Genomic DNA, 19,700 nt, shown 5'->3' with positions numbered 1-19,700 from the left:
ATATATATGAATAATATAACAAAAGTATGAATATCAATTTAAATATGATAGAAAATTGTAATCATAAAAAAATAATAATAATTGAAAAATTTCCATTTATAAAGAATGAAAAGATAAAATAATCATACTTTTCCAACTACCTTACATTTTAAGCAACGTCTACCAAAGACTATGCAACCTCTTAGTCACGGTGGACTAAAAATTTTAGCGAAAATAGGATTTAAAATACTTATTAAAAAATAAATCAGCTTTATTTATTTAAATTTCGAGACGATAAGCAAACTTTTTTGAGCGAGTGCTAGCAGCCCGATTAACGGTACATAGAGGTACGCGGTCGACATTCCGTGGCGTCTATCATGCCTTTGCAACATAACACAACTGGTAGACTTTTGTTTTTATATTTTATACATTATAAACAATTATTTAAAAAAGAATTAAGGCTTATATATTTAAGTCAAAATTGACTGAATTTTTCGCACCTTGCGTGGGTGGTAGACACGGCACGGCAACGCTTCGGACGCGGTAGACATATATTTTTTGTTATGTTTATACGTAATCAATAATATTACCGAGTTTCAACCTTATATATATAAGACAATTTCACAAGTTTTTGCAACATATTGCAAAATTTTTTATTAATTATTGCAACGATATCTTTTTGGTAGACTCGCGTTTTCTTCTTTTAAGTAAACTAATCTAAGATTTTTAAAAAATCTGGCTTTATATAAATAATGTATTAAAAACTGTCGCTATCTCCCCTACTATAATATTAATATGTGCAAGTAATTTTTCACCTCTTTAATAGCCAATAATAGGCAATTTACGTGAAATTTGGACCTAAATTTGAATAAAAAAAGAACCATTTATCGAATTTTTTCGAATTATAGCCTATGTTACTCAGTAAGAAAGCACCTTTCGTATAGTGAAAGAATTTTTCAAATAGGTGCAGTGGTTCCGGAGATTACCTTGAACATATAAACACACAAAACTCCACCCTCTCTCTTTATAATATTAGTAAAGATTGTAAGGAAAATAATAAACTCACCTTCACTTTAACTATCTCAGTCAGCTTCTGATCCCCAGTTTTAGATTCATCATTTTCAACTGGCTGTAGCATATACACATCTCCAGCAGATTCGAACACAAAAGACCTGGAATGTTCAGAATCACTTGGTATGGATGGAATCACTATAGAAGGAACATCAGTTCCCTTTTTCTGAAAAGTCTTGCTTGTTGAAGTTTTGCTTTTAGCTTTGGCGGAAGTTTTAGGGACATTAGAAGTAGATGGAGGCAAGTTTTTACTTGATGCAACTGTTTTTGCAATTTGTGAAGCTACAGAGATAACTTTAGACAAAGTGCTGTTAATACTATTAAAGCCTGCAATCGAAGTTGTTGAGACATTTTCTTGAACAATACTTGAAATTGTTCGTGCTATGACAGACTGGTCACTTGTTTTAATAGGGGATACAGTTAAGCTTGTGGTAGGTTTGCCTACCTTTCCTTTTTGGGGGGTAGAAGCATTGGAGATTGATTCTAATTTAGTTCTTACAAGCTTTTTCTTTGTATTAGAATAACCATGATCAACAACTGGTGATGATTTTAAAATAGAACTTGAGGTCGATATAGGTCTCGATGGATTTGACTCACCTTCTCTTACCACAGTTCTACCATATACCTGTACTGTTGGTTTAGAGATTGGAGAGCTAGCTACAACTGAAATTGGATTAAGAGGCTTAGGCGCTAAACTAAATGAAGCATCATTTTCAGATTCTATAGAATTCAAATCTGAATTCTTAACTGCATTTACAGCAGATGTGTTCTTTGTAGTAGGCAAGTTAAATGCAACTGCAGGTTGACCTATTGGGACTGAAGCTGAACCGACGGATAGAGGTGTTCCAGCTGTGCTAATAGGAATTAACTGATTATTAATATTTACAAATGACATAGGAGGAAGATTACTTAAAACTATTTTGTTGTTGGCATTATTGCTCATACATGCAACTGACGATTGGGGAGGCCCTATGTAGTTTGTTAACAATTGGTTACCACCTATTGAATTAAGAATCCTTGCAGCAGTGCTAACGGAACCAGAAGCAGGACTTCTTACTACCTCTTGAGTTGAAGGCTTCTTTTTCACGTTGGGGCTATTATGACTAGGACTTTCAGTTTCAGCTTTTCGTTTTCGATTTTCAATATTATTTTTTAATGTTGTTGGTACAGTAGGATTAACTATTGTATTTGGAGCTATAATATTTTGTCCAGCTGGGCAAAGTATGACATTTGATAAATTTGTACCAAAATTACTTTGAGCTCCAAGTGCAGGCCCTAAAACATAAAACTGGTTAGAAGCAGGATTCGAGAGTATTAAAGGTGTGGTTGGATTTTTAATATTAGTTCCCAGCACTAAATTTGAAATAGGTGAAGGGGCGACACTGGTGATCGATGGACTTGATGTTTTCACATTAAAAGGTGCAGAGGATTTTGTAGTGATACTGGATGAAGAAGTTGTTCCTGCTGTGTGAGATGGTGCACTTGCTTTTGTAACATTTGTAACTGAAGAAGTTGTTTTAGTAACCTCATTTGATGACATTGCTTTAGTAAAATTATTTGACAAAGTTGCATTAGTAGAATTTTGTGATGAAGATACTTGTTTGGTTGAACTGGTTGTAGAAGAGGAAACAGAGACAGTGGCTGATAATTGTGCTAAGCTGACAGTTTTAGATGAAGATGTTGCCATTTTATTAGATGATGCTGATTCTTGATCTGATGTAGTTGTAATATCTGGTAAAGGTTTATCAATTTCATCAACTAGTGAAGATGTGTCAATATCATCAATTGGTGAAGATGCCCGAATATCACTTACGGCAGAAGATGAATCATTGTTGACTGGGGAGGACAATACAGTAGCTTCATTAATTGGTATAACTTCATTAACTGATGAGGATGTAGCAGTTTTCTCCCTTGATGTGGTAGAAACTGCTGAAGAAGGTACTGCTGAGACAGAAGATTCTGAAGTTGTCACACAAGTTGTTGATGAAGATGCTGATGGAGCACTAACTTTTGAAGTAGATGCAATGCTAGTATCATTTTTTGATGAGTTCATTGTCGAAGGCTTATTATTTCCTGATATAGAGCTAATCTTTTTAGAGGAAACAGTTTCCATATTTGGAGGACTAATAATTTTTTTTTCAGAAATAATATTTTTATTTATTTTTCCACAAGCAACTGAGGCTAAGCTAAAAAGAACAGAACTGGCTGGCTTTTTCTGTGCAACACCAGAGTTACTTGGAGAATAAAAAGTTCTGATAACATTTTGTGATGAAGTCAAATTAGAAGTTGTAGTTTTACCTTTCTTCCTGGGTGATCGCTTTAGAGATTTTGACAATGATGAACTAGAATCAAAATCTGTATTATATTCAAAATTTTCAACTAAACTGTCGTCAAAATCTTGGGAATCCATGTTTTGCATCATTTCAAGTGTACCTAAAATAAAAAATTCAGATGGACAATTATTTTTTTTAACTTACAATTATTGAATACATTGGTACTGAACACACACAGCTATTGTGAACTCTTTTATTGATGTCTAAGAGCTCATTTTAATGAAGTATAACTGCATATAAAATCCTAACTAACAATATAAGACAACATGAAGCTTCAGTGGCGGCTCGCAGGAGGGGCCAGAGGGGGGCCGGGCCCCCTCACTTTTCTAGACAATAATTTAACATTTTTTTTATTTATTTTCGTTTTTTTTTTTTTTTTTGTGCGTACGGGCTTAAAATTATAAAAAAAAGGGATTCTACCGTATTTTCCTGTGTATAATCCACGGATTATCTGTTAAAAAAGTAAAATTAATGAGGTGCATATTATATGCTGCCGCAAATTACCTGTTTTTTTTCTCCTCAACACCAATGCATTGAACCTCAATATTTACAGAGATCGTTAACATACCTGTATGTTGTTTATTTTAGATACTTGAATGTTCTTACGCTATTCAGGCTACGTAAAATAAACAATATACAGTAAAAAAGCATTCATTTGCACAAGATTTGACTGGACTATAATGACAATTTAGAGAAGAAACCACTATTTTTTTGTGTTTTTCTATACTAGTTTTGAATATACCTTAAAAGTTATTACTTCTTCACGTTTTAATTTAGTTGCTAAAATTGTATGTTAAATCAAAACTTCACTTTTTTGCATCACATTATCCGCAGATTATACGAACATCTTATTTTCTTCAGGCCGGTTTTAGGACTTCAATTTTGAAAAAAAGAATCCAGGGAACAGCTCTAGAACCCCATCATATATTTTAAGTACTTCTGCCTTAGCCCTGGCTTTAGGACGGCAACTTAGTACAAAATACCTTGCTTTGCCATCAATCTTTGAGTTGAACCTCACCATTGCTGCGCTCGCTCATCTGGTTTGCTAATTCTGCATTAGCTACCAGTTTGTTTGGCTCTCTTGGCTCCCTTAAGAGATTTTTCGCCTCCAGCTCATGTGATTCCTATTCCGGGCTGATGAGTGCTAAAAAGCATGAAACTGCAGTCCTCGGATGGAATAACTGAGCTGGTGGTGTATTTTAAGCAATACAAATTAGTTTGAATTTGAAAAAAAATTTATCATTACGTAAAATTTTAAACTATCTATTAAAATTTACGCTTTAATTGCTCAAAAATGTGTTTCCATGTTAAATTGCTAAATTAAAAAATCGAAAATCCATGGAACATAAAGATTGCAAAATATACGTGAAAATAGTTAACAAAAGTCAACATACAAGCAGTATGATAATGCACTTTTACTGCAACTAAATCAGGCACTTTTCTCAAACGAACTATAATTTTTTTATCAAAATCATTTTGTGTGTTTTGTTTTTGAATATGCTGTAATTTGTTTTGTGTTATCTCTTGTATTGTTATTTTGAACCAATTGTATTTTTTCTTTTGAAATATTTTTTAAAAAAGTCATTGCAAAAAAAAAAACATGAGATTGGAAATTAAATGTGAGAACGTCTTTATTTATTTTCCTTCCCTTGATTTTCTCTGTCTTGAAGTACGAAACGTAGCTATTGCAATCTCATCATTATAATGACTTTGACAAGTTCGATGAATTAAAGCTGATGTTCAATTCTAAAAATTTTGTGTTTATTGTCTACACTTCTCGTCATGGTGATGTCAGAGCATTAGTTGATCAGTGATATTCGCTGTTCTAAATGTGAGGATAATTTTTTTACTTGGGCCAGGGTCAGACTGGGAATAAAATTCAGTTCAGGCATTCAGAGAAGACCAGCGCCTCTACAATTCAAAAAAAAAACCTCACATATCATTATTAATCAAATATTTAATTAATTAAATATTTAATTAATATTCAGAAACATAAATTATAAAAATGTTTCATAATTTATTTTAAATTGAATAACTAATCAGTTAGTTATTAAAAATAAATAACCAAATATTGATTTAAATATCAGGGGTGATTGTGGTCGGTATTTTACCGAATTTCCGGTATTTTCATGTCTGAAAATACCGGAATTATGTCCTTTTTTCGTTATGCTTTTATCTCCTTACCTCCGCAATTTATTTTAAATTATATAATACTCATCAAATATACCTGCAAGAGCCTTAAGATGGACAAATGTCAAGATAATTTGTATTAACACCAGCTCAAAAGTAACTTTGTAATCCATTAAAAATTTAATTAAATGTGCACGCAATATTTTGACTCAGAACTATTTAAAACTATGGCAAAGGTGCACTTAAGTAATAGGAGCCAAAGATCACCCCCCCCCCCCCCCCGTTCTAGCTTTGAAACTTTCAGGTATTTTTTGATGAACTCACAATCACCCCTGAAATATGCAATTAATATTTATTAAAATCAACAAATAGCATTTTATTTAAAAAAAAAAAAGATAATTTTTTGAAATCGTTGTAGCAGCAGAATGTCTTTGAGATATACTTAGTACAGTGGTGCAACCAGAAATAAGTTTTTTTTGGGGGGAGGGGGTTTTTTGGGAGGGGGGTTGGGGGTTCTCCCCTGGAATTTTATTTTATGCTAAACTTAACGTAACTTTTAAAAAAATTAATGATACAGAAAAATGGTCATTTTTTAATCAAAAATTTCTTTCATACTTTTCTTTATAAAATGACACAACATTGAATATGTAAAGCTGTTCAAAATAACAATATAAGAGATAATATATTAAATTACAGCCTATTCAAAAACAAAACACACGGAATGATTTCGATAAAAACATTATAGCTCGTTTGAGAAATATGCTTGTTTCAGTTGCAGTAAAAACGTATTATCATACCGCTTGTATATTGACTTTTTCAACTATTTTCGCATGTTTTTTGCAATCTCTATGTTCCACAGATTTTCAATTTTTTAATTTAGCAATTTAACAAGAAAACTTATATTTTTTGAGTAATTAAAGCGTAAATTTTAATAAATAGGTTAAAATTTCAGGTATTGATGATTTTTTAATTTGAGCTTTTTTTTTTTTTTTGTTCTTTTTTCTTTCACTTTCTGCGAAAATTTCCCATATCATTCTATATATTTTTTTATACCATCAGAAAGTAGAGATTCCAAAAGAAAAAACATGCAATGATTTTTTTTTTTTTTAATATTTTGACATGAGATTTTTTGATTGAAAATTATAATGCTTTTTTAATATTAAGTCAAAAATAGAAGAAAAAATAAATATTTTAAATCAAAAAAATTGCAGAGTATTTGAGACATAAACCAAAAAGTTGGTTTTTGAATTTTTTGCATAACTTTTGAGGTTATGTAAAAAAAGTGCAAATACAAAAATTGTAGTTCTTTTTATTACCAACAACTTTGTCATTTACTTTTCTCGATAAGACTCGTAGTTTTGCCCAAAATCATGATAAACCGTTTTCCCCCCTTAACCTTTCCTCCTCCCCCTTTCCTGAACTCAAATCGCCCTTAAATCATTTTTCCTATTAATTTTATTATATTTTCTTACTTTTCCAATGGGTTTCACCCTGTTCTAAATTTTTTTGGTCTCAAACATTATCGGCACTGGCCTAACTTTCCTCCTTCCCCAAACCAAGTTCTTCAACCACTTCTGTGCAGTTCTTCAGAGTTTTTCAATATTGTCAGCTCTCTCATTTGTGTGCTTTTCGACCAACTCTTTCCAGTGACACTGTATGAACAGCAAAGAAGCTTACAAATGATAAGTTCAATTTCATTCAAACAACTTAGAGGGAAACTGATTGGTACAAATAAAGATACAGACAAAAGTGGGGGGGGGGGGTCACTTTATTATATTATGCAATTATACTTATTACAGGATTTCTAGTGCAACATTATTAACCAATTTCATGACTTTTTCAAGAACAGATTAGAAACAACGAATAATTATGAAGTAAAAAATCTTACTTAAGGAGAGGAATTCAATTTACTGTCCCATGCCTCATGAAAACCATTAAAAATATATAAAGTTGCAGATCTATGAAAATTACGCAGCACTGCCAAAACAATAAAAGTTGTTTCTAAAATAGAATTTTTTCAATGTAACTGTACCTATAGGATTTGTAGGACTATATTATATGTGTTATTTGTAGTCATAAAGTAAAATAAATATATATTAATAGCATTCCAACATGCCTCATGTTTCAACAAGCCCTTACTGCTCTTATCTACAAAACTTGCTGCTGTTTCTGCAACTTTAACATAGTTGTAATGATTTTAATTTTCGGACAAAGGAAGTACGTTTTTTTTTTTCTGTAACACATGAATGTACCTAGCAAGAATCTTTCTGTTGCTTTAAATTTCAACTTCAGAATTTTTTTAACACCTTGAAATGTTTTAAATTTGAAAACAAGATTGAAAAGTTAAAAATAAATTGCAAAAAAAAAAAAAAACTTTTACTTTTGAACAAACAAGAAAACAATACTTACTGATAGCAGAGGTGAGTTCATCTCCATGACCTGAGTCTAAGTTCCTGGAGTGACCAACATGATTATCCCAGTACTCTACTTTGAGAATACCAGTTCCTTCAAGAACTAAAATAACTGACGGACATGATTTTTTGGTAATTGTAGTTATTCTCTTTTCTCTCGACTTAGGGCGATCTTGTCCAGCACGATCACATTGATAAAAATATTTACGCTCATTTGTGGGAAGAAGTTTAGGAGCACTCTGCAAAACATACTGACAATTGAATTTCTTTTCCAACTCAACTTTCCAAAGAAGAAAATCTAGAAAGATACATGAAAGTAAAAAATAACGAGAAATATAAATAAAACAATGAAAATTATACAACAAACAAAACACTAAAAGTTAAGGGTAACTATGTTGAAATCTTTTTAACCCTTTATTTACTGATGGTACTGAGAAACGTTACCCAAACAGGATGAAAAATACTGAAATTGCATGGTTTTGTGAACTAACACAACACTATCAGTATATTGTACTCCACCTGAAAGATTTCCAAGTATTTTTGTATTTCGTAGATGACCATGGCGGATTTACGGGGGCGCCAGCGGATGCGACACACCCCTAACATTTTCAATGGGTTTTGAAGAAAAAAAATTAAAAAACAAAAAAAATTTCTGAGGATACATTGTTTGGAAAATAACATTTTTTTTACAGCTACAACGCAACTTAATGTGCTTGAAAGCATATTCCCCTAACCCCCCCACCCTAAAAAAAAATAAAACAAAAGTATGAAGTTTGGTGTCACCACAGGTCACTAGTGCGAGAGAAGTTGACTTTTGCTGCGTAAGAGTATTTTTATCTATTTGAAAAAAAAAAAAAGATAACATTAACACACATAAAAAAAAAAACACATTTCTTAAATTATTTATTGTTTAGTGCTGTATGGTAGAATAATTGTACTCTGTAATCTGATATTTATTGGTATATTATTACGATTTCTTTTACTACTTTGAAACATTTGTGGTTAATGAAATGTTTTTTAAAAAATACAACCTTTTTAATGTACTTCATCAAAAACAATTGAACTGTTTCAATGCTTCCAGATCATTTCAGTAAACAGTACTAAAAAATCTTCTTGAAATAAACTCAAAACCAGCATTCATAAGGTACATTTTCAAAATTTTCCATAATAGGGCTCTCAGTCCCTGTTTGATCAAGTGGCGCAACCAGAGGGGGGGAGGGGTACAGGGCCAGTGCCCCACCCCCCAAGAAAAAGAATAATGTTGCTGGAAAACCTTAATTTCTTTCATAAAAATCTTTTAAATTAAGTTATTTCAAAATTACCCGCCTATTGATCAGCTAATTGTTCATTCACTTATCCATTTTCTTTATTTTTTTGTTTTTCTAGTTCATCTAAAAGTAATAAAGTCTTCAAAATGTTATGCCACCAAAAACACTTCCCTCTGCCAAATCATTACAGAGCATCTCAAAATTCGTTTCCAGGGCTTCAACTTCGCAGAATTTCCAGGAGAGAGAGCTCCAAATACTTAACATAGAAAATCTAATTAAAATTGCGGGTTTTTTTCTTGAAGCTTCAACTTTGAAAAAATGCTGAGCCCTTAACTTTACTAAATATGGTCTAACAGTCATGATTTTAAGATTTCAATTTCAAAACATATTTGGAGAATTGCTCCTGAAATGCCATCCTCTAATATTGTCAAAAATTGGATTTTAAAAACTACACTTACGAAAACTTTAAGTGGGATAACCTATGAACCTCTCCCCCTAGCATCATAGAAAGCATTTCTGGATGTTAATTTCAAAAACGTTTCTAGGGGAAAGCTCCAGAACCCTCCTTTCCTTCACATCCAAAAAACTTGTCTACAAGTGCCCTTTTGGAATTTCAATTCCGGAAAATTAAAGAGGAAACAAGAATCCATTTTGTTCTATTTTTCAAAATATTGATGTGGGACACTCCCTGAGCTCTATCCGTCACTCTAATACCAAAAGATATGGCCTATACCCAACAATATCTTTTTTAGGGTTCGTACTCAATTTAGATAAAATAATTCCATTTCTTTTCCAAAGACTTTTTCAGGACTGCATCAAATTTTTCATGACCTTGTTACACAAAGAGAATAGTATTATTTAAAGTAAAACTTGACTTTTCTGGAAATGGGCAGTAGAAAAACTGTTACGTGAGTGCCACTGCCTCATAGAAGCACTTACTAGTGACTGAAAAAATATCAGTGCAGACTGCAGATACTAATAAATTATTCGTATTTGCCTTTATCATATAAATTCAAGCAAAATAAAAAATATAGTGAATGCAATACAACTGATGTTTAAATATCTAATAAATATTCAATAAATAGGGCCGAATAGTAATAAATAGGGCAAAATTAAATGAATCATAACTAAGTTTCTAATAATTTACTTCATGAAAACATTATCCTTTGGTGTCATTAGTACATCTAATCACCCATGTAACTTGACAGTATATGCGTTCATTAAAGTAAAGCCACGTTTTTCAGCAAATTCATTTTTCTAAACCAGATATTTCAGCTGGCCACAAGGATCAGTTTTGCGAGCTGTATGTTGGGCACCACTGTACTAGAGTATTAGAATTCCCCTATTTCTATGTCCTATTGCCTGACTAAAGTCTTCATTTTCTAAAGCCTTCAACATATTAAGATAAACTCTGGTAAATTTAATAAATTGAATTTTTTACCAAGTAGTTGAAACAAACTTGGATGCAATTGAATTACACTTTTTGAAGGGGAGTGACAAAAACAAGAATATGCAAGTTCACTACTATACAGAATACAAAATATAAGTGCTGAAAATAATGGTTAATTCAAAATTAGTGACGCCCAAGTAATACAATCACATTACAAAAAAAGGCGAGCAGCTGCTACAGAAGCGGATGAAATTGGATTCCAAAACTCGGATTTTTTTTTGAAATCGTTCAATTTATATGCAATATTACTAAATCACTCAATATTTCTAGCGCTTTTTTGGCTATTGTTACTTTCTTACTATCCAAGACATTTTTCCATGACTTTAAATTAAATTTCCAAGAATTTTAATAAAAATATTAATTTTCCATGACTTTTCCAAGTCTGAAATTTGTTAATATTTTTCCCATGACTTTCCAGGATTTCCATGACCCATACAACCCTGCTTTTTATACTTGAAATTTATAAAAATTTCTGCTGAGTCCCTTGCACCTTTCTCCCCCCTCCCCATCACCAAAGACTAACAATGCGTTTTTAAAACTAGCTATAAATTTTACTGGGTTTGAACCCTTGATCTCCCCCCACATTAGATGAGGAAAAAAATTTTCAAGTGCTTCCCCTCTAAAATTATTTTTCAGTTACATCGCTGATTTGTTTTAGGGACCCCTCCCCCCCCCCCCTTGCAAATCCCCGGCATTTTTCAAACCCCCAGAATTCACAGCCTAAATCCACTTATGCAGCTGACTATTTTAATTGGCTGCTTGAAAATAACTGGAACATGTTGAATTTAGCTTTCAATGCCACCCTTCTTTTTTCTACAAACAATATTTTGCTCACTTGAAAAATACTGAATCAGAGGCAGCGATTGGGACTGAAAAGTGGGGGGGGGGGGGGGGCAAAAAGAAAACTAAAACCCATAGGACTTTTAGCAGCAGCAAAAAAATGAAAAAAAAAGAGAGAGAGAAAAGTACACAATTTCGCTAGGGCTGGTTTTGAGAGCAGATGAGTGGTAACTAATGAACTAAATCTAATAATTTAACTTGCATTTTTATTAAGATTTTGATGAATTTTGTATGTAATAACTTTCCTTGAAGAAACACTTAGACATGAATTAGACTTACATTATTTACCCCGAAGTATTTTCAGGTGTCAGAAACACTTGATTTGTTAAAAAAAAGTATAGCTTATAAAAGTAAAACAATTGATTACCTTATGTCTAAATAATGAATACATCAATTAAAAGTTATTGTTCGTACTAAAAAATGTTCCATAAACAGAAAAACAAATTATTATGTTCTGAAAACTTTGACATTTCTGCTTTTTTTTTTAAATATAAGTAATTTCTAATTTTGTTCATAAATTAGAAAATAAAACAAAATCCCCCAACCCCTCCCGAATCGCCGCCATTGCTCTAAGGTACGAAACTGTTTAACAATAAAATTTTTTAAATAATTTAATTCGTTTGTTTTTCCAAAACGACCAACCCCCTCAAATACTACGGAGCAACCCCTGCCCCTCCCCCAGAAAGAACGCGCCTTCCCAAAGACGGAATAAAAACCTTAGAAACGACCCCCCACCCCGCCATTCGAAGGCAACCTAGCTTTTTCGTTTATTTTTATAAGTCTTTACAAGACTGTCAATCATCTATTATTTTGAAACTGGTTGGCGAATATTTCCAGATTGAGAGTTTTATCGCCAACTTGGCGCTAACCTACAACCTAAACAATACATTGAAAATAAACGTCTAAAGCTTTACAACAATAATAAAGCAACATGTTTATGAACTTTTGACTACTGGTTCCACTTTTCATGAAATTTTCCAATGAGGTTTTGAAGTAATTCATTTGTTGTATTAGTAAAAATCAGTAGAATAACAGAGATCGTCTTTTCAACAAGACATGTCACACGATCAGTGAATCGTAGAGAGCAATCGATTGACATTTTTATAACAATAATAATTTTTAAAAAAGAAGAAGATAGAACATTTTAAAAAAAATACAATGACATTATTTCTGATTTAAAGAGCTTACCATTTAGGTTCTTAAAAGTCAATTTTTGAGGTTCAGTTCTTAATCCGTGTATATGAAGCATGTGCTCTCTATAGGCTTCATTTTTCGCACATTGAACTCCACAAATCGAACAAGTACGCTGATTTTTAACAGCAGGTCCAGTGTCATGTTTTTGTTGTAAATGTTTAAACAACGCTTTAGGCTCTTTAAATTGCTCTTTACATATTCGACACATAATCTTACTGAGTATATTTTTGAATTCCATTTCCAGTGAAACGGTACGAATATCTTAAAACTGAATCATGAAATATTTCTTTCGTTCATGTGTTTACAAAAACAGGATTCAAAATACATGCGTTTTTACCAATGCACAGTTTCTCTGGCTACCAAACCAATAACATCGAAGTTTAAGAACAGGATATAAACGCTTCTTCGAAGCTGACCAGCAGAAACGTTAACATTGATCGCCCATTACGGCTGCGCGTTACTGTACTGCGCAGCAACAATGTACGGGTCCACAAGACTATTTAGATGTTCAATGCTGCTTAAGCCCCGAGCTAAAAGAGAGATTAGCTCTTTTGAAATGAAAGTGACATCTTAAAAAACTTGTTCAATCCTAAACCAACATTTGAAAACATAGCAAAATTTTGAGATAAACCTTTTTTGTGGAAAACTGTTAAGTAATTCAGTCCTAATAACTTTTTATTATAATTTTAAGATAATCACATCTACGACTGCTGAGACAGTTCACTTCCTTGAAGGCGTGGCGTTTACGTACGGTTATACACTTGAACACAGATCGAGCGAGTGATGTTGCTCAAAGAGGCGCTGTTCAGCTGGTTGGCAAAGACTTGAGAAGATTCACAGAAAACCAATTAGAACCTATTTTTATGCAAGTTTACTAGATCCATGACGTTTTCAATTACAATATTGAAAGTTCAATGAATTTTCAAGTTGAAAAAAAGCATGCGTATTAATTGTTTTCATAAGTATTCTGCAACTGTGTTTGTTATCCCGTGGTAAAGGAGCCTTCATCACCTCACAACAATACAAAGCTCTGAAATTTTCCAGGTTTTTTTTTTTTTTTCCCCCATCAGAATCTTAACTGAAACAGAGAAATTTACAAGTTCCCTCAGAATTTTCATGCGGATCGCGATAACTCGAAGCTATTATCTCGAAGTGTTCATTGGGTCCTAAACTCTTAAGACTGGACTCGAAAATTAGAAGAAATACAGAAAAAGCAATATTCTAGTTCTCATTAGCTGCAAATCATACTTGAAGTTCAGACCCTTAATAAGGCCAAGTAGGCCCCTTTTCAGTTTGGTAGACTTGCACTCCCCTACTAGCAAAATTTCTTGCATCAACCTTGAGAGATCTTGATATTATACTGACGGCGTCAATATTGACGTGTTTCATACTGCATAAAGCTTGCATAAAGATTAAAAAGCACTATTACAATAACAACACGTATGCAACAATGCATTCATCTTAAAATATTGATATTACCTTACAATAACAACATTGCATCAGGGGCGCCGACTTGGAAAAATTATTGAGGGGGCTGGGCCAGTCATCACGTGGGGTTTATGGGGTTATGTAATCCCACGGAGGTTACCCCCCCCCCCCCCCAAATAAAGATCGTTTTTTGTGCCTTGAAAATGCCAATTTACAGAGTTTTAAAGTTTTTTTTAAAAGCATTTTAAAGTCATATAATCGCCATTAAAACCCCGAAAAGTCAACAAGCTCGACACATATTTTTTGGCTTTGAAAAAAGGAAAAAATAAATACGAACACACACAGTATTTTTGTAAAAAGGTAATTTAATTTACGCATGCTTTTTAAGACCAGTTGTTTTTTCATTAGTGATATCGGCTAACATATTCAAGTGTAAACGCAGTCTCTCAATGTCTAGGTCATTTTTGAAAAACTCAGTTGATTTTTCAAAATGTTTCACCTCTGTTTAATAAAAGCAAGCACTCTTGTTCAACTGCAATGACCTGTGTGCGTCCAGTTGATGTAAATCGCCCAATAATGCAAAATTGCACCATTTTACAAACCTCAATGTATATTGCCTTGTAGCAGTGTTGGGCATTAATCAACTAAATCCTCTATCGACTAAAGTAATCTGACTCCCATTTAGTTCAGACTAATATTTTAAAAATTTAATTCAATTGCAGACGAAGATTAACGTTAGTTTAAACTAACTCGTTAGTTGACTAAAAAAACTAATTTAGTTCAGATTGATTTAGTTCAGATTAAATTAATCAGATTGAATTTAATCAAACTAATTTAATCAGATTGATTTAGTCAACTAAAGTAATCAGATTAAATTTCGTCAGATTAAAATTTAAACTAAATCTAATCAAATTGAAATAAATCTGCACTGTTAAAACTACAGATTGCGTTTGGATTCTTTAAGGGGTTCCTTTCTCTCCTCCCCCCCCCCAATGAATATTAAGTAGCTCCTAATGTGTTACGGGGGGGACATTGGGGGTTGGGGGGCTGCCCCCCTTACCGATTTAAGACCTTAAAAAATCAATAATTTTTAATAACATCCCCTTTGGAGTGACGCAGTTTGCAACATGACCCACACTACCCCCCCCCCCCCCCGCCCCCATTTGGTATACAATACTGCTTTTGGTCTTCTTTATCTTTTATCTTCTTTATCTTTACTAATAATAAAGCTGAAAGTCTCTCTGTCGGGAGGATGTCTGTAGGATGTCTGGATCTCTGTGACGCGCATAGCGCCTAGACCGTTCGGCCGATTTTCATGAAATTTGGCACAAAGTTAGTTTGTTGCATAGTGGTGTGCACCTCGAAGCGATTTTTCGAAAATTCGATTTTATGAATTTTCTATTAAAATTTTAAGCCCTTTTCACATAAGATTTAATAATAATAAAGCTGAAATTCTCTCTGTTCGGAGGATGTCCGTAGGATGTCTGGATCTCTGTGACGCGCATAGCGCCTAGACCGTTCGGCCGATTTTCATGAAATTTGGCACAAAGTTAGTTTGTTGCATAGTGGTGTGCACCTCGAAGCGATTTTTCGAAAATTCGATTTTGTTCTTTTTCTATTCCAATTTTAAGCCCATTTTTCACAGAAATTTTATAAAATGGGAAAGAATTTGTTCTGAAAATTATCTTTCTTTATCTTTCTCCTTTTCTTTTCTTTTTAAATAACAAACCTGAAAGTATCTCTGTATGGATGTTTGGATCTCTGTGACGCGCATAGCGCCTAGACCGTTCAGCCGATTTTCATGAAATTTGACACACAATTAGTTTGAAACATGGGGGTGTGCACCTCGAAGCGATTTTTCAAAAATTCGATTTTATTAATTTTCTATTAAAATTTTAAGCCCTTTTTCACAGAATCTTTACTAATAACAAAGCTGAAAGTCTCTCTGTCTGGAGGATGTCTGGATGTCTGAATCTCTGTGACGCGCATAGCGCTTAGACTGTTCGGCCGATTTTCATGAAATTTGGCAAAGTTAGTTTGTATCATGGGGTGTGCACCTCGAAGCGATTTTTCGAAAATTCGATGTAGTTCTTTTTCTATTCCGATTTTAGGAACAAAATTATCATAAGATGGACGAGATTACCATAACGTGGAACCATAACATGGGCATAAGCCAATTGGCGATAAAATTCACCATACATTATTTGTAAATATACAGGCGGACCAAAAGACCTTTTAATTTTCTATTACGAGCAAAGCCGTGCGGGTACCACTAGTACTGGAATAAAGGCTTGATTTTTTTCATATCCAGATAGCCGATGCCTATTCCCTATTGCAGTTACTTATATGAAGTGATGCCCCCCTCTCAAAAAGAAATTCACTCCACTCAAATTATGGGGGGTGGTTAAAAACGCGAAAATTTTCCAAAAACAAACCTTAAAATTTTGAAGTCTGCGCCACCCGCCCCACTAATTCCCCCCTCCACCTGTAGGCCACACCACTTCTGATCTTATTCGAATAAAATGCTTGAATTTTTTTATCCAGATGGCCGATGCTTGTTCTGTTTCAAAGTAACTTACTTAAGGGGATACCCCCCTTAGATTGAACCCCACTCAAATTACGGGGGAAGGGGCTCCCCCCAAAAAAACATAAGTACAAATTTTTTTCAAAAACAAGCGCTTAAAATTTTAAGTTTGAACCAACCTCTCCACTGACCACGCCCCCCCCCCCCCCCAGACCACCTGCTTCTGGTTTTATTGGAATAAAATGCTTGAATTTTTTAAATCCAGATGGCTGATGCATGGTCTGTTTCTGAGTAACTTACGTAAGGGGATACCCCTCCTTAAATAAGAAAGTCCCTCATATTCTGGGGGGCTCCCCCACCTTCAAAAAACCTATTAAAACACGAAAATTTTTCAAAAACAAACCTTACAAATTTGAAGTTGGCGCCACGGACCCCGTTAGTCTGGATCACCGGATAATCCGGCTCGATCGATTTGACCGATTTTTTTTCCCTTTACATTTAAAGAGCGATCGTCAAAATTCCATAATAATTATTTATTTAACCCTCTCACGGGCAAGACCGTGTTATGTCGTTGATTGAGTTCCATTTTCTTCGCAATGCAACTTTTGAATCAATTTGTTTTACTCGATAGGGAAAAAATTGAACTGTCACAGGAGAAGATTACAGACTTTGTAATAACAAAGTAGACATGTTTACTGTTTATTTGTAATTCTATGTGTTTCCTTTTAAGGTGATTTTCAGTGAGTATGTTTTATTTTGTTTTGTTTTTTTCATTCTCCGGATTTTCGATAGTCCGGATTGGGTCGGATTCCAATTAATTCAAATTATCGAGGTTCTACTGTAATGCCCCCCCCCCCCCCCCCACCACCAAAAAAAAATCAAAAAGATTATTACATTTTCTCATGGTTTCGATATTTTTTTGTATTTTTCAAGCAAACGTTCAAAATTTTCCCCGCGGGGGGGGGGGGAGCGGGTCATGACCTTCATGACCCCTCTTTGTATCTGCAATTGACATACACTTGGACATAAAAATATACATCTGTACCAGGCTTGGAGTTGATTACGAGAAAATGTAATCGATTACGATTATGATTACCAGCTTGAAAAATAGGAGATTACAATTATGATTACGATTATAATACTCTGTCAAAACGTAATTACGATTACAGCAACGATTAGATTATGTCAAAAATGTAATCGATTACAATTACGATGTGCCGATTACGATTTTGATTACGATTACAGACTCGTGAGAGGAAATGACATGCACTCATATACTATATTATTCTCATTATTATTTTGCGGCAACAATGTCATAGTTAAAAAATTATGATTTTTGATTGTGCTTTTAAATGCTACATAACTATTTTGACCATATATCCTGCACAGGTAATTAGGTGTCCTATATCCAAATGACTTGCCACATTATAATGCATTTTGTACATGATTTAAATTTTCATTATTATTTTTCATGCAACCAATACAGTTTCTAAAATTTATGTACTATATTTCTACATTCTATTCTCTACAATTTGCTATAATATTATTTATTCAACCTATTTTTTGAAAAAAAAAAAAACCCTTTGTATTTAATTTTGCAAAACATGCATAGTATTAAAATATATTCAAATAGTATAAATAAATGATAGGAAAATAAATGTTAAAAATAAATACTGCAATCAAGACAATTTTTTATTGCATTTTAATAATACCAATGCTTTAAATGTATCATGTTTCATCCTCATTCTCTGTGAGGTATAAAACTTTCAGGCAATACTGAATAACCGCTCAACAGGTGCAGATGATGCACAAATTGAAAAGTACTTGGAAGCAATTTTGCTCAGTAATGGGTATACATGAATATTGGATCCCCAGTATTCTAGGGGATCAATATTATGCTCATTTGGTGCGCTAGTTTCATACGCATTTATTTCGCTTTCGATTTTCTCCTGTATTAAGGAATTATTATTTTTGTAAGTGCTGGCTGGTTTTTCTAAAAATGCGAACAATTTCCCTTTTTTTGCAGGCTGTTTTGGTGACACATCTCTTGTGTCCTTATCTTCTAATTCAGTGCAAATGTTATGACAGTCTTTGTTGACATTATTTCTTCCTTGATAATTTCTTTTATTTTATTTTTTTGTGCTTGAATCGTACCAGTTGCATTTGAGCCTTGGGTCTAAAAATGAAGCCACTTGAAATGCTTCCGTTTCTTCATAGTGACTCATTCTAGAAGTTAGTGCTGACAACAGCTTTTTACTGTCGTATTAAAGTATTGCAAATTTTTGGTCAGGAGGTCCTCAAGATGGTGCTTGAACACTCTTAAAGCAATATAATTGGAAAGCACTTTAAAAAGTAAAAATGAGTATAATAAGTTTTGCTATGATTTCCAGGCATTATTTTTTCCCCCACATGCATAAGCATTTTATAATGATATTTTTATATCTCCGTTTCAAAAACAAGTGTTTTTACAAAGGTTAAAACTAATGTTTTTAAAATCTTTAAATGCAAACTTTTTTCTCTTATATACCTATTAAAAAGTATCAGCATTGAAATATAAAGCATAAATTTAAGATTAAATTAGATGTGAAAATATTTTGAAAAATCACTTACCAGAGTGATGTCATCACAAAAATCAAAGAACCGCTAAGATAGTGCGTGTGAATGAGCACTGAAGTGCAAATCCAAATTCGCTCTTCTTTTGACAAAATTACTCCTCTTCCGCCAATGAAAGTAAAAAAAGAAAAAAAAAACACCAAAGGCATAAAACTGTTTTTTTAGAACTTTGTCGAAACGAAAACATGTGTTCGTACAGCACGGTTGATATTGTTCTCTTTCAGAGGCGGTAGCTCCGCTTGTTTGTCTATCATTCACAGATGAAAAGGAAAATTGATGATCAATCCAACTTGGGGACGCGTTCCTGTCAATGACACCTACAGGGTACAAAACCCACTAAGATGCGGCATGTTTATGACCCTTCGCCAACGAGCCCTTTTAACAGCAGGGCCTAAAGGCTCTGCTGTCTAGTCCTTTGTACGTTTCTATTGAAGTCTTATCTTTTCCTCAGTTCAGATC

General features: G+C 33.4%; 1 protein-coding gene across 1 annotated transcript in view; it reads right to left on the bottom strand.

Moving 5' to 3' along the window:
- LOC129219737 (uncharacterized) overlaps positions 1-13,006 on the bottom strand; it is a 45,528-nt gene extending 32,522 nt beyond the window's left edge. The window contains exons 1-3 of the mRNA XM_054854027.1: positions 12,671-13,006; positions 7,923-8,222; positions 1,046-3,483 (exon numbers count right to left, since the gene is read on the bottom strand). Of these exons, the coding sequence (XP_054710002.1) occupies positions 1,046-3,483; positions 7,923-8,222; positions 12,671-12,914 (2,982 nt within the window). The 5' untranslated portion in view covers positions 12,915-13,006. The remainder of the gene's footprint in view (positions 1-1,045; positions 3,484-7,922; positions 8,223-12,670) is intronic.
- Positions 13,007-19,700: the final 6,694 nt, after the last annotated feature.

This window comes from Uloborus diversus, chromosome 4, assembly GCF_026930045.1.
Source record: "Uloborus diversus isolate 005 chromosome 4, Udiv.v.3.1, whole genome shotgun sequence".
Lineage (NCBI taxonomy): Eukaryota > Metazoa > Arthropoda > Arachnida > Araneae > Uloboridae > Uloborus > Uloborus diversus.
The sequence above is the reverse complement of the archived record's forward strand: the minus strand, read 5'-3'. Positions and strand labels throughout refer to the sequence as shown.